Here is a 26,748-nt window from a genome sequence, read left to right as displayed (position 1 = left end):
TTGATCCTCATCAATTAGAAATTAGAATAATGAATGATTGTGGACTATTAATTTTACAATAAATTTACTGAGTATGAGAAAACATAGTATATTTAATTCTGTTCCATAATTAATGAGGGAAGGTAAGTAAGGAGACAGGGAGGAATTCAAAACAGCTTTATTTTGAACCAAAGGGGTTTTTTGGGCTACGAACCAATGAGAAGTGACAGGTTTGCCATCAGTTAATTGGAAAGGATTCCACTAACCAAATCCACAGCACTTGGAAGCGTGTAGCATCCTTCTGTTACCCAGGATATGAGGGATGGGATGTGGAAAAGCAGAAATAGCAGGTGCATACCACAGCTCTGATCCCAGGCTGCTGGCTGTTTCAACTGTTACTGGATACTATATTTGAAACACACACAAGCACACATGTGCACGCATGTGTGTATATGGGTATGTGTCTATATATATATATATAAATATATGCATGCATAATATTTGTTTATGTGTGTCCATATATATCTGTGTGTGTATATATAGATGGACTTCCTTGGTGACTTAGATGGTAAAGAATCTGCCTGCAATGCAGGAGATACATGTGTATATACATATGTATATGTGGATGTATGTGTATCATGTTTCTATATGTCTGTGTGTGTATCTATGTGTGCATGCATGCATGTGTGTATATATATGTGTTTATATTTGTGCTTGTGTATGTCACTGTGTGTATATATGAGTGTTTATGTGCATGTATACATCTGTGTATGTCAATATGTGTATATACCTGTGTGTAAATGTGTGTGCATATATTTTCATGTATATATCTATGTGTATATACATGTATATTTGTGTGCACACGTGTATATATGTTGCTTATGTATGTATATGTGTGTGTACATGCATCTGTGTATATTAAATGTGTATACAGATCTGTGTGTGTGTACGTGTCCATGTGTGTATATAAGATGTGTATATCTATGCGTTTATATTTGTGTGTATATTCGTGTATGTGTATTTATGTTTTTATGTGTATTTATATCTATCTATGGATATATTTGTGTGTGTATACCTATATAAATACTATAACTCTGTTATGTTTTTGAAATAAAATATACCCTTAAGCCAAGCAGAGTTTATTTATTCCAGTCCACAGTCCCTGTGCATTCTGTGGGGGGAAATTATGGCTTTTTCCCCAGCCGCAACAGTAGACATACTATTAAATGTAAATATATAGTAAATGTCTTTGGAAATCAAGTGCTGTGTTTATCTCTATGTAGTGAAGCTGTCAGTGTAACCTGTATTTATTGAACCACAAGTAGATTATAAAATTTCCACTAATGAATGTAAGTAACCCAGTTGTCATCAACAAAAGAAGGAAGTAGCATTTGGTTCAGACCCAGCGGGGCCAAATTTCATGTGTTCTGAGGATTATCTTAATAGTTCCAAAACGCTGCTACTTACAGTGCTGAGATGAATGTTTCAAAATGATGCACCCAACACAAACCATATTCAGTGTGTACCGCAGATGTGTCTCTGAGAAACAACCAGTCTCGTTTCTTTCACACATTTGTTCTTGACGTTTGTACTCTATTCTGACGTTTCTCCAGCAGGGACCTCTTGTCCAGTTCAGAACATCTGAAATACGCTACAGAAATGTGTCTTCTCTTATGAAAACATTCTATGTCCACAAAGCACCATGTCTTAGTGCCCAGTGCTCAATTTCATAATCCCCCTTTAGAAATAATGCTATAAATTATAGCTTCGGGTAGCTGCACTGGAATTATTGGCAACAGATATTGGGTACTTCGTGGGTTAAATAAGCAACCGTGTTCTTTCCTAAGAACTTAAAAATGATTCATTGGAGACACAGTATCTGAATTCCAAATAACCTACTTATGAATAAAATTTAAGAAAAATAAGAGCCTATTCTATAATCAGAAAAAGCTTCAGTACTAATAACTCCTGTATCATGAAAAGATTGCCAAATCCAAGTTGATGATGACCTATGTATTTAAAGTAAATTTGACTCAATAAAATTCCAGTGCGCAGTAATTGGAACAGCCCTTAGAATTCATCTTCATAGAATAGCAGCTGTCCATAGTGAATTGAACTTCTTTTCATCGCCCATCTTGGTTACTTACAATTTAAATAAGTTCCTGCAAGGCAGGAATCCTAGCTCGTGTCACCAGGTCAGATGGCTTCCTGGTCTGTGCATACAATCCCCAATTTATAAACGACGGCATTCAAAATGTTGGTTTCTACTTGGATTATTTATGACACAAAACAATGCTCTAGAAGCAATGCTATGCATGGCGCTCACCCAAAAATGCTAACTTCAGCCCTGGGGTTCAAACGTAAGAAGTGATTCCTCTTGTCTTTGTTAGATGAGGCAAAGTAGTTTGTGTTTTGAGGTCCCCAGGACCACTCCTGAGTTTGATGACTTTCTGGGAAAACTCTAAGGACTCAGCACACAGTCATAATTGGATTAAGATTTACTACAGCTAAAGGACACAAAGTGAGTTCAGCAAAAGGAAAAGAGACACGGGGTGGAGTCTCGGGGTACTAGGCACAAGCTTGGGAAAGTGCCCTTTCAGGGAGTTGTACAGGATGCCCTTCATCCCTCCAGCAACGAGTTATGACAAAACAGATTAACAGTTGTCTCTCTGGAAAGCTCATCCAACTCTGGGAGCCAAGAATTTTTTACTGGGGCAGGTCTCCTAGACACCACCTGCCTGGCAGGCACGGTAACTTCAGACCACCAGAAAGAAAGATCAACTATATTGCTTGTACAAAAAATTTAGACTTAGTGAGCCCCTCTTATTAAAGAGTTGAGGAAACCCCTTTCAAAATCCGGATACCAGAGGGCAACCTTGCCAGCATGCCTTTCTAGGGGGGCAGTCTCAGACCTGCTGTGTTCACTTTCTTTGCACAATCTGTCTTCAGGTTGTTTCTGTGGGAAATGGCATTCTTAGTGCTTGCAGGCAAGTCTTTTCTCACCAAGCCCCATCCCTAAAAGTGGCATCTTTTCTTCCCGCTTTGCTCCTAATATTAGGGGTGACCTGGCTTGTCTCATCTGGTGATAAGAGTGAGGATTTTAGAGATGGAGACTCAGAACCCACCTCTTTGCCTCTGTGTCATTACAGGTACCACAGCTATAAATCTGGGGAGCATACCTCTGGGGCTCCCCTCTTGGCAGCATCTTCCACCTGGTCACCCATCAGTCTGCCCCATTTGTCCCCTGGCCTTCTTGTTTCAGATCCATTTATGTTTTCCTCAAGGGACTAAGAAAAGAAGACACAACAGGAAGCATGACTCTTCCCAGCAGTTTGTGCATCCAACTGTTTGCGATTTATTGCATTGTCCTTTGACTATATCCTTTCCATTTCCTATATATTTATTCACTTGAAATCTCTTAGAGAAAAATACGGGTGTATGAGGAATCCAGTTCCACCATGCATCCTCTGCCTCTCTCATCCTGCTCCTCTGATATCTGGGTGAAATTTTGGAAGCGGGTCATCTGTCCCTTTCCATGATTGAGTGAAAGAAGGAATGTGTGAATGGAAAGTGAAAGTGTTAGTCTCTCAGTCCTGTCTGATTCTTTGCGACCCCATGGACTGTAGCCCACCAGGCTCCTCTGTCCATGGAATTCTCCAGGCAAGAATACTGAAGTGGGTTGCCATTTCCTTCTCCAGGCAAGAGTACTGGAGTGGGTACCATTCCCTTCTCAAAGGGGATCTTCCTGATCTAGGGATCAAACCCAGGTTTTCTTCATTGCAGGCAGATTCTTTACTGCCTGAGACACCAGGGAAGGAGAGAAATAATAAGCAGTCTGGTATGGAGGCTTCACCTACTTTCGCAAATTTGTCATTAAGTCTGAGAAGATGTTAGATCTCAGGACAGGTACTGGCCAGTGTTGGCTAACAAAGAAATCAACCGGCTCAAATAAGTGGCTTCAGCACAAGGAAGTTTTTTGTGATGCCAAGGAAAGCCCTGAGACTCGTTGGACCCACACTGTGATTCAGGAACTGTTTCAAATCCTGCATCACCTGCAGCCAGATCCCCTGAAAATTAAAATTAAAATGGTCCTGACCTCACAGGGCATACGTGGGAATGAAATGGAATAAAACTGTCATGAACTCAGAAGAGCGGCCAGTTTGTGGAAAGGAATCGATAAGTGATAGTGATGATGATGGAATGATGGTCCTGGTGATGACAATGCTGATGATGAGGATGTTTTGGGAGGAACACAAGAGTAGAAGTCAGGCAGGGACTTCCCTGGCGGTCTAGTGCTTAAGGCTTTGCCTTCCAATGCAGGAGTTACGGGTTCAATCCCTGGTTGGGAAGCTAAGATCCCACTGGTTTTTTTGCAGCCAAAAAAACAAAACATAAAACAGAAGCAATATTGCAGCAAATTCAATAAAGACTTAAAAAATAGTCCACATAAAAAAGATCTTTAAAAAATAAAGGAATTAAGGCATGCCTCTGTACCCTGTCAGCATCTGTTTTCCTATGAACTAGCATGCTTCTCAAAACAGTCTGAGTGGCAGGGCCTGTCCTCCACCCTTGACCTTGGAACGATGTTTGGGAAATTAGATAATACAGAGGAAGGGCCCATCAGTACCTGGCATGAAAAAGACATTCCAAAACTGTGCATTGATATTATTAATTCACTTTTGCAGTTTGAATGAATTTCTTTTTTCTATTTAATTTTAACAGTCTACAGATATTCAGGTAATTTTTTTAAATTAAAGCCATCCACTATCAGAATATTATTTCTTTATGTGACCAGTCCTTGCCTGTGTCACTGTTCTGTTTCTAGCTCTTCTGTTAAAGGAAAGAATGACCAGGAGGAAAACTGAGGATGGATGGATTGGCATGGAATTGCCAATGTGTGATTAAATTCTATTAAACATGGGGTTACACCTGCCAGGCGACCATGTGCCATTAAGTGCTGGGTGTCCCCAGAAGCAGAGGTAACCCAGGGATGCCCCACCAGCGTCTCAGCTGTGCACTTGCTGTCTCCAACAGGGTAAAGGTGATGAAAGGCATGAACATCATTGGGGTGAGAGCCAGCAGCCCTTCCGTGTGGGAAGTCAAGGAGAGCACAGATTACGCTGGGAAGTACGCACCTGCTGTCATTGTTTGTCAGAAGAAATCGGCTGGCTCAGAGAAAAGGTGAGTCCCCACGGCCTGCCATATATTCAGATTATCAGTGACGCAGCCTCCTTTTTCCCCAAATCGTTAACAGCCCCTTTCACTGTGGTTTGCATTTGCTGTGCGTCTGTATTATTAGTGCTTCTAGGTAAGATGGATGAAATCCTTCATTTGGAAAAAGGTGAGCTATTATTCACGGTGGACCTGCTCACAGTCCCAGTGCAGCTCTGGGTCACCTGCAGGGACTACTCCATGCAGATGGAGTTTATCTCCAAATGATGTTACATGGCAACGCAACCTCTTTCTAATCTGTACGATTAGGGAAAATGGAAAGTCTGGGCAGCTCTGATAAAATGGCCCATTTTCCAAGTGTTCCAAACAAGAGTTTCTCGAGAAAGCAAACAAACAAACAAGTAAAGCTGGTAGATTTCCTGGCCTGAAAAGGTGCCTTCCACATTTGCCATGTCATTTAAATATAATGCAAGGATTGCATTTTGTGTGGGCATTTTCTGATGGGCATGTGAACAATCTGCTGTGGAATTATAGGGAATTGTGACTCTGTCTCTTGATACTCACCAAAGGAGAAACAGTCGATTCACAGCTGGGCAGAGAGACTTGGAAACTCAGTGGTTCTTGATTTATTTCTGTTTCCTGAAACCTCATTTGTGATTCCGGAGAAGGCAGTGGCAGCCCACTCCAGTACTCTCGCCTGGAAAATCCCATGGACTCAGGAGCCTGGTGGGCTGCAGCCCATGCGGTCGCTAAGAGTTGAACACTACTGAGTGACTTTCCTTTCACTTTTCCTTTCATGCATTGGAGAAGGAAATGGCAACCCACTCCAGTGTTCTTGCCTGGAGAATCCCAGGGTCGGGGGAGCTTGGTGGGCTGCCGTCTATGGGGTCACACAGAGTCTGACATGACTGAAGCAACTTAGCAGCAGCAGCAGCATTATGATTCCAAAATATTTCTGGTCTGGTCACCTAGTTTTGCCACTGTGGGGTTGGTTGATTTTTTTTTGTTCATTGTATTACCGGCAATTGAAATAATAATAAATGGCCCAACCATACCTATACAGCATTATTTCTGGAGTCAGTTTTTTAAACTTCCTAGCTCCATGTTTAGAGAAAGTTTATTTTCCATTGTTTATTCTAATATAGAGGTCATGAATCTCAGCTGATGTGTACTTTGCCTTTGGGGATTTATTTCCAAAGAGCATTTGATATGAATTTGGGGGTGACATGATATGGATTTCCCTCCATGGTTCTGTTTCACGTGGGTGCTCTGAGATTTGGGTTATCAGCTGTCAAGCTCTGTCAAGACTTTCCTCTTGTGACCAGTGTTTCAAGAATTTTTTTTCTTGAAGATTTGCTTGTAGAGCACATGAGAGCAGAGAAGAAGAGATCTGTATCTGAGTTCTGCCCTAAGTCTTTACGTAGTAATGGTCTGCCACCTGGAGTACCTTTAAGAACTTATAAATAAGGTCACGTCCAAAAGTGTCTGTGCCAGTGATGTGGTTTGGGAAGTAAGGTGCCAGCTCCCTTAAGGGTTTCCTTTGTGTTGTAATGTTAGCAAAAATTAGGAGGATAGATAGGTAGGTAGATGAATAATGATAGTTAAACAATAAATAGATGATAGTTAGATATATAATAGATAATGTGATGGATGGATGGGTAGATAGATAAATGATACATATACAGATAGATATATAGACAGACATAAATTTTTTTCTTTACCAGAAAGTTGCAGGAGTCTGGGGGAGACTTGGGAGAAACCCAACCAAGGTGCTTTTTTTCCTTCTTGTTTCTTCTTGCCATTTACTGTATGGATTAGTGGGAGTAGCGGTGATTGTAGTGTTATGTATGAAATGCAGAGATTTGAGTCATTTGAAACGTATTATTGACTTTCTGGCTAAACATTCATTCAGTCTGTCTTGGGCATGGAGAAATTAAGGCAACTTTCCAAGAGAAGCTCATTCCCATTAAGATGTAAGGTGTAAGCTGCCTTTTTATGCATCAACTAAGGCATTCCCAAGGGTCTTTAGCACTTCCTCAGATGAAACAGAAAATCAACAGCTCTAGGACATATCAAAACTTACAAATGTATGGTGCTTGCCATTTTCCCCCGTTTCATCTGTATCAGTATCTTCTTTAAGAAACAAATTCACTGAATGGACTGCCAAGCTACTCCTTCGCAGTTCTGATATCACATGCCACTCACTATGGAGACTATTCCTTATCCATTTGTAGATTCTGATATCAGTTTTCTATTTCCTACTATGGGTCTAGATGATGAAAGAAAGCATATGGACTAATACAGACATACAGCTGCTGCTGCTGCTAAGTCGCTTCAGTCATGTCAGACTCTGTGCGACCCCATAGACAGCAGCCCACCAGGCTCCCCCGTCCCTGGGATTCTCCAGGCAAGAACACTGGAGTGTTTTGCCATTTCCTTCTCCAATGCAGGAAAGTGAAAAGTGAAAGTGAAGTCTCTCAGTCGTGTTCGACTCTTAGCAACCCCATGGACTGCAGCCTACCAGGCTCCTCCGCCCATGGGATTTTCCAGGCAAGAGTACTGGAGTGGGGTGCCATTGCCTTTTCTGATAGACATACAGAAACACACATAACTCTATATCTTTAATATGTTATATTTGTGTACATATATAGACTAATATATGTGTGTGCACATGCAGTATATTACGTGTCTTTATAATATGTCATATATATAGTATATGTATATAGGACATATAAGGGATATAGGTGTTTCAGTATCTACATGTATACATGACATACTTATGTGTATTTGTGTATGTCTGCATGAGTACATATACTTTCTTTCATCATCTGGACCCATAGTAGGAAACAGAAAAGCATGTTATGATGCAGAGGTTTATTCAGTGTTTTTCACTCTACTTGTTACACTACAGCTAGGAAGGCTTTGCTTAATGAGGAAGCTGTAGATACATGCTCTTTTAGATGCAAAACCACACCGGTCTGGTTGGTAGCTGTTTCCAGACCCTACAGCAACATGTGTTACATGTGAGAGTCTCCATGAATATTCCTTTAGTGACATCCTAGAATTAGACTATATCTCCATTACTTTATGTATTACGATGCAAATCTGTCAGTACACATACTGAATAGTCTCTGACATACCTGTTGATATCAAGTAACGTGCACAACAGTATCTGCATTGATGACCTGTTGGGAGAAAACCCAGAAAAGGACACTTTTTCGGCAGAGGGACTGGCAACTGTTATTTCTTTTGGAATGAGCTGGGGAAGAAAGCTGGGGAAGAAAGTTGGGGAAGAAAGCTGAATGTAAATTACTTTTTACTGTGAGCCATTTGGACTATGATTTTTTTTAATATGTGCATGTATTACCATTTAGTATTATGTATATACTTAAAACAGACTTTTCTGAATAGGATATATTCATTTCTATGTTCAACTTCTATCCTCCCTTTAAATTCTTTTTATTTTGCTTCTGTCTTTATGAAGTCAAATGCAGAAGAATCATGCTCCACTCTTGGGGGTAGTGAGCATACCAGAAGATCCGTTTCCTTTTCCTTGAAGGATAATTGGAGAGCATATGATGGATTGGATGCTTTCATGTTAATAAGTTTTGGTTCAGGAGCAATTTTGCTTTATACATTCTCCCTACTCTCTTTGAATGTTTTTCAGTTAATCTTTTTTTTTTTCTTTTGAAAAAAAGAAAAAAAAACTTTATTTATTTACTTATTTTGGCTACGCTGAGTCTTAGTTGCAGCATGAGGGATCTCTGTTGTGTCATGTGGGATCTTTCGTTGTGGGGCAGGGATTCGCTAGTTGCAGCTCATGGGCTTTGCTGCCCCATGGCATGTAGGATCTTAGTTCCCTGACCAGGAATCGAACCCATGTCCCCTACATTTCAAGGTGGATTCTTAACCACTGGACCATCAGGAAAATGCATCAGTTATTCTTAGAGTCAGAGTCAGATCATAAAGATGCAAAAGAGTCAGTCTTAATGAACTTGAGAGTCATGGGTTGTGAATTGCTAATAATTTACCATGGACTGTGAAGATGCATTAATGAAGTTAAGTTCCTGTGACAGGTGTAATTTTATGGATTAAGGAGATGCTTGTCTAGTGATGAACTCAACAGGAGTAAGTGAAGATCTCTTATCTAAGTTGAAATACATCCTTCATTTTTTTTAAAGAACTGTGGTTGTTCAAAGCCTTATCATCACAGTATTAACATATGAATACTACCCACAGCTATCAGATCTGTTTTGACTAAGCATTGCCAGGAAATATTATGGAACAGAAGGAGAATAACTAATTACGCTCCATCCATCAAATTCCATTTGGCATTTTCTAAATCTTGCTCACTCTAGCACTTTGTAAACTTAGATAAATGTGTAACAAAAGTCATATATTTTTTTAATTTCTTTGCTCTTCTTTGCATAGATGAGTGTTTTCCAAAGTTTGCCATAGTTTCTATTTAAATGATTTTAGGTGTATAAAGAAACAGGATCAAATAAACTTAAATGACAGAAATGTGTGTGTTTTCCAGTTATCCAGCAAGACTTCTAATTGAAGAGAAATTCATCTCTTTTAGGGGCTAATATGTCTTAAAAGTCTCTGTCCTTTGTTAATAGATTGTAGACAAGCAAGAGTACATAGTTAGGCTTAATCCTTTCTCATGATTATCCATTTACTTCATAAGATACTGCTTTTCCATTTATTATAGGTAATTTTGTTACAACTTCATGCTCATACTGCTTGCCACATGACAGGACAGTAAATTGATGAATGAGTTGTTGGGAAAAGAGATAGTGATTTATTCAGAAAGCCAGCAGACTGAGAAGATGGTGGACTAGTGTTGCAAAGAATCATCTTACCTGTGTTAAAATTCAGGCTTCTTTTATACTAAAAGGGGAGGGGGGTGTTGACTGTTGCATACTCCTTGGTGCAGGAATCCTTTGTTCTTGGAACTATCCATGTAAGTCAGGTCGCAACCTTACAGTCCATTCTGCAACCTTTTAATCTCTATAAAGTATCACAGCTTTAAAGATCAGAGCCTTGAGAACGGGCTATGCTGTATATTTCAGGCTATAGGCAAATTCTTAACTTGTAGCAAAAGCAATAGAGCACAGAAGTTAAAGTAAAAATAAAGAGATCCAATATGGAGTCAGATTTGTTCTTCCCTGTTACAATATGTTTCATTTTAAAACAAATATAGCTTAAGTAATAGCATGACGTACCATAAATAGAAAGTAATATTTAAAGGATACACAGATATGATTATGATCATGAATGTATGTTCAAAAAACATATGCTGGCATGATAAACCCATCTCATAACACTTTTATTAGGATTAAGTTTGATAATTTAATGAATGTGGTGGATTCATGTCAATGTATGGCAAAACCAATACAGTATTGTAAAGTAAAATAAAGTAAAAATTAAAATTAAAAAATAAAGTAAAATTAAATTAAATTAAAAAAAAAATAAAAGGTTGGCAACCATATGTTAAGTCACTATTTAGTTCATGGAAACAAAGTCTCAGAACTGAGAAATTGAACTGTTGAGAATATATTATATTCAGTTCTTTAATTAAAGCATGTAACTGAGGCAAAAAAGAATAATAATAATTTAATGAATGACATACTAAAAATAAAATGACTTAAGTAAAGTAAAAGTTTACTTCTCTGTCTCATAGGAGAAACCGTGATACAGGAAGGCCATAGATGGCCTGGCAACTCCTCAGTACCATCAGGGTCCCAGGCACCTATTTTTCTTTAACATCATGTTTATGCATGATTCTTATCCTCATAGATTAAGATGGCTGCTGGAGTGCCAGTCATCATACCTGCATTGCAGGCTAAAAAAAAACCCAGAAAAACTGACAGAAAAGAGCCTTCTCCACTGGATCAGTTCCATTTGAACAACTTTTCCAGAAGCTTATGCCAGCCTCCAATACTCTCCTGCTTCTCATTGGTCAGGACTTAATCACATGGCCTAACCAGACTTCAAAGGGAAGTAAAAAACATCATGTGTTACAGGCATTGGTATACTTAAGTCAGAATCAGTTTTCTGCTCCAAAGAGAAAAGTGGACTGGATGGGTTAAGGACCAGAAACCTTGATCTCAGCAATTTATAAAAGAGTAAATCTTGTGGGATTTCCAATAGGACGATGGAAAGGACATGATACCTAACCATTCCTTTCATTCTGCCAGGTTCCCATGGAAATTTTCAGCTATTATATTTTAAATAGATAAGTAACAAGGTCTTACTGTATAGCACAGGGAACAAGGTTAAATACCATGTAATAAACTATAATAGAAAATAATATGAAAAAGGATATATACATGTACACACATATATGTCTATATATGTATATGAATCACTTTGCTGTACACCAGAAACTAACCTACCATTATTAATCAGCTATACTCCAATTAAATAAATAAGTACATACATATAGGAAAAAGTTATCATGCATATGTTAGAAATGTACAGACATATTTGTGAAAAGTACAAGACTGGATTGAAGGAAGACACCAAAATTGCCAATCTCAATTATGCATTAGGGTATATATGTATACCTATGGCTGATTCATGTTGAGGTTTCAAAGAAAACAGCAAAATTCTGTAAAGCAATTATCCTTCAATAAAAAATAAATTAATTAAAAAAAAGAAAAGGACCAGGAATGTGAGTAGAGGAGATCCAGGCGCACACACACACAAATCAAGACTATCTCCTAATATTGACAGCAGGTGCTGGTACAGGTGGGCATAGACATGTCAAAGCCAGTAAGATTTCCTCTTTGGACTGGTAACAATAAAAGGCAGTTACTGGACGAGGAGCACACTTTTGGAGCAGGTACTCAAGCAGGCGGAAAACCCATGAGTGTGTGTGATCAATCCCTCAGTCGTGTCTGACTCGTTGTGATCCCATGGACTGTAGCCTGCCAGGCTCCTCAGTCCATGGAATTTTACAAGCAGGAGTACTGGAGTGGGTTATCATTTTCTACTCCAGGGGATGTTCCCGACTTGATCTCAAGTCTCTTGTGTCTTTTGCATTGCGAAGTGGATTCATTACCACTGCACCACTTGGAAAGCTGCAGAAAACCCATAGGCATTTAAAAATATCACCTCAAGAAATTTGGGAAACATTCTTAAAAATCAGAGACAGAAACAGAACTTCGTGCATAAAATAGGGATAATTTTAAACACTGACCAGTGGTCTCAGATTCTAAATAAGCATGATATCATCAAAGACAGATGAAGCCAGCAAGGAGAAAAAGTCTGTGAGGTAAGAAAGATGGAATGAGAAACTCAGTGACTTTTGGACTTGCTGCTGGAGAAAATGCAATCAGGGACTTCCCTGGTGGTCCAGCGGTTGAGACTCTGCCTTCTAATGCAAGGGGTACAGGTTCGATCCCTAGTCATGGAGCTAAGAGTCCGCGTCTCACGCCAAAAAAACTGAAACATAAAAAAGAAGCAGTATTGTAGAAGATTCAATAAAAACTTTAAAAATGGTGTACATTTTAAAAAATTCTTAAAATAAAAAAATGAAGTCAGTGAACTTGAGAGAAAACTTTGGCAGAAAGAATTTTCAGAAGACAGAATAAAAGAACTGAAAATAAGAAAGAAATCCCTAAAAACCAATCAAACAAGACTATATAGAAAGAATGACCACAGGTAGAGCTGAAGATAACCTGTTACCATAAGGTCTGGCACTACCGGTTCTACACCTAAGAGAACTGAAAACAAATGTCCACACAAAAACTATGCACAAACATGTTCACAGCAGCATTTTTATCACAGCTAATAGATGAGCAGATAAACACATGATCTATCCGTGCAAAGGGATGCAAGGACGTCTACTCTGCTCTTTGGTAACTGAAATGGGAAGGAAATTTTAAAAAGGTGGGGGGGGGGGAATATATGTATACCTCACACTTTCCTATACAGCAGAAACTGACACAACACTGTAAACCAACAGTACTCCAATTAAATTGTTTTTAAAGGAAGAAGGTGGATTAGTGGTTGCCTGGGAAGGGGAGAATGGGGAGATTTTGGTCATGAATATGGGGCTTCTTTTGGAAGTAATAAAAAATACTTTAAAATTAGAAAGTGCTGAGGTTTGTTCAGGGCTTCCCAGCTGCTGCTAGTGGTAAAGAACCCGCCCGCCAATGTGAAAACCGTAAGAGATGCAGGTTCGATCCCTGAATCAGAAAGATTCTCCTGGAGGAAGGCATGGCAACTCACTTCAGTATTGTTGCCTGGAGAATCCCCATGAACAGAGGAGCCTGATAGGCTATAGTCCATGGGGTCTGAAAGAGTTGGACAGGACTGAAGCAGCTTTAGCACACACGCACACATGCTGGTTGTTCAACTAAAAACCTCTGGATGGTAAATGTTAAAACAGTGACTTTTATAGTATATGAATTATATCTTGGTAAATCTGCTATAAAGTCAGTTGATTACAAAAAAGCTAATGAGATAAGACCAATTTTATCAATAAATATAGGAGAGGGAAAATTTAGCAGATATTCAATCAGGATGTTGCCAGATGGCAACATTAATTGTGATTCATAATGTCCCCTTCATTGACTCAGTATGTATTCCTGAAAATTCCCGTGGTGAACATAAAATTTTTTAAATTAGGAAAATATCAGATATGGAAAACTAACAATAAAAAATAAAGTTGTAATGCACTGTGGCTAAGAAAATAGTTTAATAGAGTCTGTACATCTCTCTTGTCATTGTGCAGTGGAATATTGACAGTTTAGCAATACCTTATTCCTCTGCTGACTTGTCCAAATTCGAAGCTGGCAGGAGCTGGCCCTTCTTTTTTGCTCCAGGCAAAAATCTTGTAATAGAGATGTTATAGATCGGTTAAAAATGTTCAGTTTTGCTTTAGAAAGCGAAGTTTTAATGATTGCAATTTACTGCTACTTGACAATGTCAGGATGACAGATCAAGTGATAGAAATAAAAAGATCTTTTTTTTTTTATTAATGTAATGATTTGATTAGAGTTATTTTCTAGCAATTTCTCTCCGGCAAGGCAATTCAGGTCTTCTGACATCCAGAACTTGAGTTTAACAACAAGACCTGAGACAATGGTATAAAGTTATCAAAATTTTATGTCTTTCTTGTGGAAAGTGTGATTTTTTTTTTTGATGCCTTAAATGCTTTCAGTATCCTTATTGTTGGCTGTTATGGGTTATAATAGTAGTACATATTACCACCTGAATGATAATTCTTTCACAAAGAGTAGAAACGATACAGAGGTAAGATACATGAAATCTAATATTCATTGCTCATTTTTATCCCAGCCATCTTGCAGTTCACCAAAGAGGCAATAAAAGGTTAAACATCTTGTTTTGTAACAGCAGCCCTATCAATGTCAGCCTTCACTGGACAGTTGTAAGAATCTCATGTAATCCTAAACATGAACAGACACACTTTGAAATAATCAAGAATACATACCTAGATTTCCCTGGTGGTCCAGTGGTTAAGAATCAACTTTGCAAGGCAGGGGACATGGATTCAATCCTTAGTCTAAGAAGATCCCACAGGCCATGGGGCAACTAAGCCCATACACCACAACTATGGATACCTGCATACCCTAAAACCCGTGCCCTGCAACAAGAGAAGCCACCGCAATGAGAAGCCCTCTTACTGCAGCTGGACAATAGCCCCCATTCACCACAACTCGGGAAAGCCTGTGTGCAGCAATGAAGACCCACAGCAGCAAAATAAATAAATAAATAAATGTATGTATGTATTTTAAAAAGAACACATACCCAAGTTCTCCTTGATCATGAAAGATTTTGCTATATTTCCATAGCCTAACTGAAAATTCCTCAATATACCAATGAATTATGTTAGTTGTACATGGAGCTTAAGTTGCATATGGAGCTTCATACTTGAGTATGAAGAAAGTTTTCCCCCTGTCTTTATTATTTTTTGTATTTTATGTTGGACTATAGTTTATTTACAGTGTAGTGTTAGTTTCAGGTGTGGACCATAGTGATTTAGTTGTTATTTGTGCTGGTTGTTTAGTTGCTCAGTCATGTCTGACTCTTTGCGACCCCATGAACTGCAGCAGCAAGTCTGTCCTGTTCTTCACTATCTACCGGAGTTTGCTCAAACTCCTGCCCATTGAGTCAGTGAAGCCATTCCAACCATCTCATCCTCTGTCGGCCTCTTCTCCTCTTGTCCTCGGTCTTTCCCAGCATCAGGGTCTTTTCTAATGAGCCGGCTCTTCGCTTCACCTGGCCCAAGTATTGGAGCTTCAGCTTCAGCATCAGTCCTTCCGAAGAATATTCCAGGTTGATTTCCTTTAGGATTGACTAGCTTGATCTCCTTGCTGTCCAAGGAACTCTCAAGAGTCTTCTCCAGAACCACAGTTTGAAAGCATCATCTCTTCAGTGCTCAGCCTTCTTTATGGTCTAACTCTCATATCTATGCATAACTACTGGAAAAATCAGAGCCTTGACTATATGGATCTTTGTCCTAATTATATTGGCAAAACTAAGATACAAATAATGAAATATTTTTCTGAGAATGAGGAAGAACACAGAATCCTCATACCCCATTGGAGGAATTATAAAATAGTTCGTCCTCCTTGGAGAAATACTTGTCAGTATCCAGCTATTGACTTTAATTTTTTTTTTTTACTGAAATATAGTTGATTTACAATGTGTTACTTTCACTATGGTGCTAGAGAAGACTCTTTAGAGTCCCTTGGATAGCAATGAAATCAAGCCAGTCAATCCTAAAGGAAATCAACCCTAAATATTCACTGGAAAAGCTGATCCTGAAGCGGAAGCTCCAATACTCTGGCCACCTGATGTGAAGAGCTGACTCATTGGAGAAGAGCTTGATGCTGGGAAAGACTGAGGGCAGGAGGAAAAACGGGCAACAGAGGATGAGATGGTTAGATAGGATCACTAACTCAATAGACATGAGTTTGAGCAAACTCAGGAAGATAGTGAAGGACAGGGAAGCCTGGTGTGCTGCAGTCCATGGTGTTGCAAAGAGTCAGACAGTACTCAGCGATTAAACAACAATAGCAACTTTCACATGTACAGCAAATTTATACATATATATATTCTTTTTTCATATTCTATTCTAAGTTATTACAAGATATTGAATATAGTTTCCTGTGCTATACAGTAGGTTTTTAGTCACAGACATAGACAACAAATTTATGGTTGCTAAAGGGGAAAGATGGGGGGAGTGATAAATTAGGAGGTTGAGATAAAAAGAAACTGTCTACCATACATAAAATAGATAATCAACAGGGACCTACTGGCTATTGATGCATGTTTAAAATATGCATCCATGTGACCCTGAAAGGACAAGTCTAGATACTTCTCCAGATAAACACTTAGTCATGGATATGGAGAGATGGGTATGGGAGTGTTCATTATTGCATTTTTAAAAAATAGCTAACTGTTAAAAGCAGCCTGAATATCCATCAAAAGATAAATTGATTTTAAAATTGTACATTTATCTAATTGAAATCTATGCAGCAATAAGACAACAATTATGAAGAATTACCTACGTGTAATTATTAATGAATGTTTATTAACGTTCATTTTGATAGGCCAGGGTTCTTGGCTGCCTTAATCAATAAAAATGGATAAGAGGCCAAACAAAAAATTCAAGCAAGGCTTCAGTGAGGCCCCTGCTGTAGCAGGAGGGAGTGAGAACAAGTAACAGGCTCCCATGTTCACTCCTGGAGGGCGTGAGAGCTGTTTCCTTATAAGAGGTGAGGATAGGGGTGTATCCAGGGGTCCAGCTGGAGAGATTGCTGAGGTGCCTCAACAGATGAATAGATAAAGAAATTGCGATACATATACACAATAAAACATTACTCAACTATATAAAAGAATGCATTTGAATCCATTCTAGTGAGGTATATGAACCTAGAGCCTATTACAGAGTGAAGTTAAGTCAGAAAGAGAAAGATATCGTATATTAACACATATATATGGAGTTTAGAAATATGGTACTGATGATCCTATTTGCAGGGCAGCAGAGGTCACACAGATGAAAAACACAGACTTACAGTCACAGTGGGGAGGGAGAGGCTGGGATGACTTGGGAGAGTAGTATTGAAACATATACATTACCATATACAACATAGACAGCCTGTGGGAATCTGCTGTATGAAGCAGGAAACCACAACCCGGGGCTCTGTGACAACCTAGAGGGGTGGGATGGGGAGGGTGTGGGAAGGGGCTTTACAAGATATACATATGTATATCTATGGCTAGAATTGATGCTTTTGAACTGTGCTGTTGGAGAAGACTCTTGAGAGTCCCTTGGACAGCAAGGAGATCAAACCAGTCAGTCCTAAAGGAAATCAGTCTTGAATATTCATTGGAAGGACTGTGAAGCTGAAGCTCCAATACTTTGGCCACCTTATGTGAAAAACTGACTCATTGGAAAAGAACCTGATACTGGGAAAGATTGACGGCAGAGGATGAGATGGTTGGATGGCATCACAGACTCGATGAACATGAGTCTGAGCAAGCCCCAGGAGTCGGTGATGGACAAGGAAGCCTGGCATGCTGCAGTCCATGGAGTCACAAAGAGTCGAACAGAACTGAGAGACTGAACTGATGGCTGATTCATGCTGATGTATCGTAAAAGCCATCACAATATTGTAAAGTAATTTTCTTCCAACTAAAAATAAAATAAATAACATGTAGTATGATTCCACTCAAGTCATTCTATCTGTATTAATCTGGATTAATACAGATATAAATGGGATGAGCCATGGCTGCTTCTTAAAAGACCAACCATTGAAAGATAACCCAGAGGAAAGTGTGTGAGGGTGTCAGGCAGGCATCATGGAGGGAAGAGCTTTAAGATTTTCCCAAAATAGCATCCGAGTTGTGTCCCTGGAAAGGTAAGCTTATTTGTATCCCTTCCTCTAGAAACACATGGACTGAGAGAGGAGGCAGCAATCCTTCACGCCCATGGCATTACAGTGAAGGAAAATGATGAGCCCAGTTACCTATGAATTTATACCTGGGGCTGACTCATTTACCACTTCCTGACACATACACCATCTTATTAGGTGGTCACAGGGGGGAGTGTGAGATTTGCCTTAATGTACCCTTGTGTGGCTTTACTTTTATTACATCCAAATATTTGATATTTAACATCTCCCGTTTCCAAGTAGAGTACCAAGCTTAGAATTAAATTATTAAACACCCACTTTAGGCAGAGAACAATGTGAGTTACTGCTGTACATCTTTACTGGAGAATCTGCCTTTGTTTTGGGTAGGATATCCAGGGCGCTGTAATAAAAAAATGCCAACTCTTCTCTGCTAGAGCTACACGAATGCACCATAAATAATAACCTAATAGCAGCAATAATTATATGATGCCACTGGCTGGTGTTCATCAGAATATTTCATAAGCACACTCCGGGGTTGTAGATCATGGCTAATGTTGGGTTGCTCTGGGTTAGTGATTTCACAAAGTCCTACCAAGCTGCTATATATTGCCTCTTCCTTCACCAAAATGATGAAAAATGTCTGCAGTAGCAGAAGTATCTGGTGTGACATGTAACATCCCATCAAGAAAACCATGGGCTAATATTTGTCTTCAATATTAAATTTAAATAGTAAATTAAATACAGTATTAAATAGTAAATTTTTGAACTTGAAACTTCATTGGATATGTGTGTGTACACGTGTGTATGTGTGTGTCTACATACACAAATTCATAGTCCTTAGTGTCCTTCCTTCCAAATATGGAGAACCTTATCAGTAGAAGTCTTAAAGGAAAAAAAAAACCAAGTCTGTATCTACACTGATTTGTATATATCTGTATATCTTTATTTCTGTGTCTGTATTTTCATATATATCCATACTTATAACTTATCTATACATGTCTAAGTTTATAATTACACATGTATGCATAATAACTATGCATCATGCAAAAAATAAAATTATTTTTACTTTGAAAGGGTCATGAGCTTTTGTAATCAAATTTGTTTTGCTAAGTATCCATTGCAAAAATGGTGCACAGGTTTCTGCATAACTTAGATGTTTTCTAGGGGCCAAGTTCTTTGGGAAAGTCTTTTTTTTTTTTTTTTTTTTTGATCATTTACGTGTATGAGCCTCCACAGTCCCTGATCTGTGCATTCATCCTCGGTGACAAGCCTTTGCTGTCAGCACCCTACCAAGCCTCTCAGAATCCCCAGGTTTTCCCTGTGTGCTTAGCTGGAAGAAGCAAATGCTGTATTTGGATTATCTGTTTTCTTGAGGGCCTGGGGAGCAGTTTAGAAAGATAATAGTATTTCATGGAACATTAAAAAAGAAACAAAAGAAAAATTATGGGATCCATCCAAAGAAGCTTTATTTACAGTCCAACTGTGAAAAGTATCATCTTGTTTCTTATGTTCTAAAAATTTCACTCTGATTATTGTTTTTTTAGCTAGGATGTCTTATTTTATTTTTAAGAGCACATGTTTTGGATTTGCTATCATTTCTAAACTCATCTTTTTCTGACAGCTCTCATCTTCCATGCTGGGTGCCAGTTTAAAAAGTTTCTTTGGTAACTTATTAGTCTTCTAACCCTGGTGATTGATTTGGTCAGCAGTTAGTCTGGTGGGCCTTGTCGTCTTTGTAATGGTGCTTGAGCTGAGACATAGTTGGAAAAATTAGTTGATGAGGCATGGGACTTTATATTCCTACCTAGAGCTCTTAAAAAAAAACAGTTTTTGTTATAAATTATATAACATAAAATTCACCCATTTTAAGTGTGCAGTTAAATGAATTTTAGAAAAAAAAAAATTTTACCCTGTCATCTTGTTTAAGAAGACTTCCATCTGTGGAAAAAGTCCCTTTTTACCAATTTGCCATGAAACCCCACTTCTTCCCCAATTTCAAGCAACCACTTGTCTCTTTTCTGAATCCATAATTTTGCTTTTTCCGTAATAGCTCAAGTCAGAAACAATCCAGATATGTATCAACTGGTGAGTGGATTAAAAGCTGTGCTACACTTTAGCAATGGAATGCTAAGTCACTTCAGTCGTGTCCGACTCTGTGCGACCCCATACACGGCAGCCCACCAGGCTCCCTCGTCCCTGGTATTCTTCAGGCAAGAACACTGGAGTGGGGTGCCATTTCCTTCTCCAAGCAATGGAATACTACACAGCAATGAAAAGGAAGTGGCCACTGATGCATGAAAAAATATGGTTAGGGAATCCCCTGATGGTCCAGTGTTTAGGACTCTGTGCTCTTACCGCCAAGGGCTCAGGGTTCAATCCCAGGTCGGGCAACTAAGATTCTGCAAGCCATGAAGTGTGGCAAAAAAAAAAAAAAGATAAAAAAATCAAACAAAAAACCTGGATAAAACTCTGAAGTATTATGCTGATTGGAAGGAGCCAGTCACATGAGAAGACCTATTCTATGAGTCCATTTACAATAAATTCTCCATATCTGCATGTTCCACATCCACAAATTCAACCAACTGTAGATCAAAAATATCCTTTATAAATTCAAGAAAGTTCCATAAAAGCAAAATTTTAATTTGCTCGCACCAGCAACTATGTACATAGCATCTATATTGTATCTACAACTCTTTATGAAACATTTGCTCTGTATTAAGTATTGTGAGTAACTAGAAATGATTTAAAGTATATAAGAGGATGTGTAGATTATATGCAAATGCCACACTGTGTATGTAAAGGGATATGAGCATCTCAGAGTTTGGTAGCCTCAGGGATGGTGGTGGGAACTAATCCCTATAGATCCTGAGGAATGACTATATGTATGTGTATATACAGGCTTCCCTGGTAGCTCAGTAAAGAATCCTCCTGCATTGCAGGAGACCCAAGTTCAATCCCTGGTGCAGGAAGATCCCCTGGAGAAGTGAATGGCTACCCACTTCAGCATTCTTGCCTGGGAAATCCCATGGACAGACAAGCCTGGTGGGCTACAGTCCATGGGGTCGTAAAGAGGCAGACACAACTGAGCAACTAATACTTTCACTTCACTTTTTCGTATATATTTGTGTGTGTGTGTGTGTATGTGAGTTTGTGTGTGTGTGCTCAGTTGTGTCCTCTCTGTGACTCCATGGACTGTAGCCCACCAGGCTTCTTCGTCCATGGGATTTCCCAGGCAAGAATACTGGAGTGGGTTTTGCTCTTTCCTTCTCCAGGACATCTTCCCGACCTAGGGATCGAACCTGCATCTCTTGTGCTCCTGCATTGGCGGGTGGATTCTTTACCGCTGAGCAGCAGGGAAGTCCACAGGAACAACCCCTGGAGAAGGAAATAGCAATCCACTTGATTTTTCTTGCCTGGGAAATCCCATGGACAGAGGAGCCATGGGACTTGGGGGCTTCAGTTCATGGGGTTGCAAAGTATCAAACATGACTGAAGAGCTGAGTACACACCCAATCATCAGGAGAAGAAATGACCCACTGACCAGCCATTCTAATTACAGGCAATATGAAAAGCTTTCATCTCACTATTTTGAAGAGGTTTGTTTCTTTAAACAAAAGATGCCAATCAATAAATGCAGGGAACTCTAGATCGTTCATCTTTGTCATAAAGGTAGATCCAAGTCTTTATATCATAGAAATGAGATGCGAAGGATGACTTTAACTCACACTGCAAAGTCAGTGACCCCTCTCCTATATAATCTGAAGTCTGAAATATTTTGGAAGAAAAAAATGTCTGTGTTTTTCAGTTGTAGACAGAATACCTATAGAGAATGTAATTGTATTAGGACCAATTTCACAATGTGCAAAAATCACAGGGGAACTGCCTAAACATACCAAGGTTTTCTTTCAATTCAGTCGACATCAGTTTTTGTTATGGATGTTGTGTTTGTCTATAGCCACTCAGCATTTTGCTTGTGGAACTCTTGAAGTCTGAGATCCTTGCTAAATGTGGTTTTGATTACACACTCCTGGAGCCAAATGGAATGTGGATGAGAGAAGCACTTTGCGTGGTGTGCAGGTGCTTCTTATAACAAATCCTCTCAGAGAAAACCTGTGTGAAGTCCTAGGGAAGAAATGAGACAGCACAGGCTCCTGAAGGGGCTACGTGGAGAGAATGAATGTCAGTATTAAATACCATGAGAAGTTGGAGGAATGGAGATGTTTGTCAACATGCACAGCTTCATGGTTATGTGTGTAGACTTTTATTTTACATCTTTCAAAATATTTTTTATTGTATGTGTTTCCTTAATAAAACCCTGGAAAGGAACTTTCCTGCTGGTCCAATGGCTAAGATACTGCACTCCCGATGCAGGGGGCCTGGGTTCGATCCCTGGTCAGGGAACTAGATCCTACATGCCACAACTGAAGATTTCACATGCCACAACCAAGATCAGGAGCGGCCAAATAAATAAATAAGTATTTTTAAATAGCTCTGAGAAGAAAGACTTGCAGCATGTCTGATAAGTACTATGCTTTTAAGTAAGTGTGAAGGGCAGAATATGTTTTGAAATCTCTTTTACAAAACAGTGTGATATGAAGATCACCATGACTTCGGGTGCTTGAAGTTACCATCATTACTATTTTGCTTGTTGCCTACATTCATTTTTGAAGGATATGCTAAATTTCAGTTCAAGACTGAATTAATTAATTAATTTAAAGGTACATTTTTCTACTCCAGCACTCCTGAATTTCATCTCCTTGAGTACTCAATTAATGAATGACCCTTCCTTAAAAGGAGTTTAGGGAAATCCCTGGTGATCCAGTGGCTGAGAATCTGCTTTGCAGTGCAGGGGACTTGGGTTTGATTCCTGGTTGGGAAACAAAGATCCCACATGCCTCAGAGAAACTAAACCTGTATGTGGCAACTACTGTATCTGAGAACCGCAACTAGAAAGTTCGTGTGTCGTAACGAAATATTGTGCATGATACAACAAAGATGACGAGGGCCACACCTAAGACCTGATGCAGGCAAATTAATTCCAAAATAAATAAATGAATAGTTTCTATTTTTAAAAAAAAAGGAATTTAGGTTTCTTAAAAATGGGGTAACACATAAATTCAAGGACGAAATATTTGTAACCTGAACAAACCCAAACCTCTCTATGCTGCATTAAATATATTTAATATTTAATATTAAATATACTAAAAGTATATTTTAGTACAGCTTCACTTGGATATATTTGTACACAACAAAAAAGTCTTCACAAAAGTTCTTATACAGAAATATAATATATCTGCATGTGCCAGAATTTGTTAAAATGGTTACTCACCCTTTGATCCTATATTCTGGAAACTTGTTCTAAATAATTAATCACAAATATTGTACACAAGCATGATCTTCACACTTTAATTAATAGCATTAATAAAAATTTTGCAACTCACTAAATATTAAGGATGGGGGTGATTAAAAACAAACTTGAGGATATTCACATAGCAAAATATGACAGGATCAATAGAATGCTATTTTAAAGATTTATTGGTACAAGAAAATGCTTTTGCTTGACTGGTATGTGTACAAATATAAGGAGCTTTCCAGGTGGCTTAGTGGTAGAGAATCTGCATGCCAATGCATGAACCACCGGAGACATGAGTTTGATCCCTGGATCAGGAAGATCCCCTGGAGGAGGAAATGGCACCCCTCTCCAGTATTCTTACCTGGGAAATCCCACGGGCATAGGAGCCTGGCAGGCTGTAGTCCATGGTGTCACAAGAGTGACAGGACTGAGCACACACGCACACACGCACACACACACATGCAGCATTGTCAAAAGGCTATACAAATGAAATTCGTAACACAAAATTTTAATAACAGTGAGATTATAGGTTGTATTTATTTTGTCCTCAATCCAGTCTATACACTATCTTTTGAGAACCTAGTATGTGTGTGGTACTGGATTGTACATGAGTTCAATGGTAACAAAACAGAGCATCTGTTCTCACAAGTCTTAAAGTCTATCTTTAATTTGTTGACATTTGCCAGTCTTTACAATGAACATAGATTAGTTTTAATAATTACATAAAATACCCAGAAGTGTGTTTTTTTTTTTTTTTTTTTTTTTTGCTGCACTGGGTCTTGGTTGCTGTGTGCGGCCTTCTCTGGTTGTGGGGAGCAGGGTCTGCTCTCTAGTTGGGATACGTGGGCTTCTCCTTATGGTAGCTTTTCTTGCTGCAGAGCTTGGGCTCTTGTGAGATTAGTTGCTCTGGGGCACGTGAGATCTTCCCAGACCAGAGATGAAACCTGTGTACCCTGTATGGACAGGTAACCTTAACCACTGAACTGCCAAGGAAGGCCCTCTCCAGAAATTTTAGAGTTTTGTTATTCCAAACTTGCTATAGAGAAATACACACATTTTCTTCAGGATATCAGGATTGGCTTGAAGGGAGCTGTCAAGGTATTTGTGAAATTGTTTCTTCTCCTTGGGAAAAGAACTGTCTTTGAAAATGATTGCCTTTTGATTATCTTGGTAATTACATAGATTGTGCATTTTTGTGTCTGTCTACATTTAAGAACACAAAGCTAAATTCACTTTGGATTGGATTAATGAAAATATTTGCAATACTCATGCAATTCAGTGTACCTCGCTTATCTTTTAGTAAGATATATTGGAATTGATCTATTATATAATATTCTTAGGACATATATCAAAATAATATAAAATAAAAGAAATCAACAAATTGTGATTCAATGGATAGCATCGAAAGTTCAATTTTCTTTTTAAAACAGAAAAAAAATTTTTTTAAAAAGCATAATTTCCCCCTATTCCTTATTCACCCATGCTTGCCACAGAGAAAATCTCCTCCAAACTAATTTCAGAGTGACCTTGTGATGGGGTTATTGTCTAAGAAATTGTAGCAGGAGCCTTAGGCAGGATTTATGAGCAGAGGTGAATTGAATTTTGCATGGGGAAGAGAACTTTCATTTAGTTTTTGTTGTCAAGCGCTGTTTTAACATAGGGCAGTGAGATGGCCTGACACCCTTGAAGATGATCCCCAGCTTCACCCCACCCTGGGTGGGCAGTTGTGGTCCCTCTAACTCTAATGGCTTTGCTGTCTGTCTTTATCCCTCTCCCTCATCTCTTCCATTTTTAGATACTCCCAGGATCTCAGATGAGCCCTTTTCATTACAATCTACTGTCCACTTTTGGACGCCTCCAAACAGTCATTTGACTGCTAATGTCTTCCACTTATTAAGAGATGAGGAATGATCCAGTGTCTTCCAGTGTTTCACCTACACTACTGCACAGTTAGTTCATTTGATTCATCTTCCTAACACTACAGGTAAAAATATCATCCTCATTTTATGCATCATGAAGTGGAGACTCAGCTAAATTTTGGTAATCTAAATGACTCCCTGGAGTAGGCTGAATAATGCCATCCTCCTTCCCTCTCTGCAGAATGTGTCTATCTCCTAAATTCTGGAGTCTGTGAGCTTGTTAAAAAGACTTTGCAGATGTGTTTACATTAGGCATCCTGAGATGGGCAGATTACAGCGAGTTATCCTGGTAGTTATCCAGTTATCCTAGTATCCAAAATCACTGTGGACACTGACTATAGCCATGAAATTAAAAGATGTCTGCTCCTTGGAAGGAAAGCTATGACAAACCTACACAGTGTATTTAAAAGCAGAGATATCACTCTGTCTACAAAGTCCACATAGTCAAAGCCATGGTTTTTACCGTAGTCATGTACAGATGTGAGAGTTGGATCACAGAGAAGGCTGAGTGCCAAAGAATTGATGTTTTCAAATTATGGTTCTGGAGAAGATTCTGGAGAGTCCTTTGGACTGCAAGGAAATCAAATCAGTCAGTCATAAAAGATATCAACTCTGAGTATTCAATGGAAGGACTGATGCTAAAGCTGAAGGTTCAGTACTTTGGCCACCTGATGAGAAGAGCTGACTCATTGGAAAAGACCCTGATGCTGGGAAAGATTGAGGGCAAGAGGAGAAAGGGGCAGCAGAAGATGAGATGGTTGGATCACATCATTGACTCAATGGATGTGAATTTGAGCAAATTCTGTCCTTTGGGAGATAGTAGAGGACAGAGGAGCCTGGCATGCTGCAGTCCATGGGGTCGCAAAGAGTCGGACACAACAACAACTCTTGTATTAACAACAGCAACATCCTGGTAGACTTAATGTGTTGACAACTATTCTTATATGAGGGAGGTAGAGGGAAGCTTGACTACAGAAGTAGAGAGGTGTCAATGGAATTAGATGTTTGATGAATTCAAAAAGAGACAGGGAGACAAGGAATGCAAGCAGCCTCTAAAAGTTGAAAAAGGCAGGCAGTGGATTCTCCAGTGATGTCTCCAAACCTCAGGACTAGTCCAGCTGACCCTTGATTTCAGACTTCTGACCTCCAGAACTGTGAGAGTAGATGTGGATGGTTTAGGCCACTGTTTGTGGTAGTTTGTTACAGCAGCAGCAGGAATCTAGAACACTTCCTTCTTTCACTCCTGCAGTAATGGTATAATGAGGTCTCAAACCCCAGGGAGACAGTCCCTAGGCTGGAGCTTTTAGCCACAGTGCTGCACTTAAAGATCATTTGACTCAAGTTAGGTCCCCTAAAGTTATGAACGCTTAGTGGTTAAATGGACAGAGTCCCTGTCCTGGCACTTGGCAGCTGTGTGGCATTGGCCAAG

At 39.1% G+C, this 26,748-nt stretch overlaps 1 protein-coding gene across 1 annotated transcript in view; it reads left to right on the top strand.

The window, feature by feature from the left end:
• Positions 1-26,748, top strand: part of TMEM132D (transmembrane protein 132D) — an 891,916-nt gene that overhangs the window by 415,977 nt on the left and 449,191 nt on the right. The window contains exon 3 of the mRNA XM_018061413.1: positions 5,014-5,160. Coding sequence (XP_017916902.1) covers positions 5,014-5,160 — 147 coding nt within the window. The remainder of the gene's footprint in view (positions 1-5,013; positions 5,161-26,748) is intronic.

Source organism: Capra hircus, chromosome 17 (assembly GCF_001704415.2).
Source record: "Capra hircus breed San Clemente chromosome 17, ASM170441v1, whole genome shotgun sequence".
Classification (NCBI taxonomy): domain Eukaryota; kingdom Metazoa; phylum Chordata; class Mammalia; order Artiodactyla; family Bovidae; genus Capra; species Capra hircus.
The sequence above is the reverse complement of the archived record's forward strand: the minus strand, read 5'-3'. Positions and strand labels throughout refer to the sequence as shown.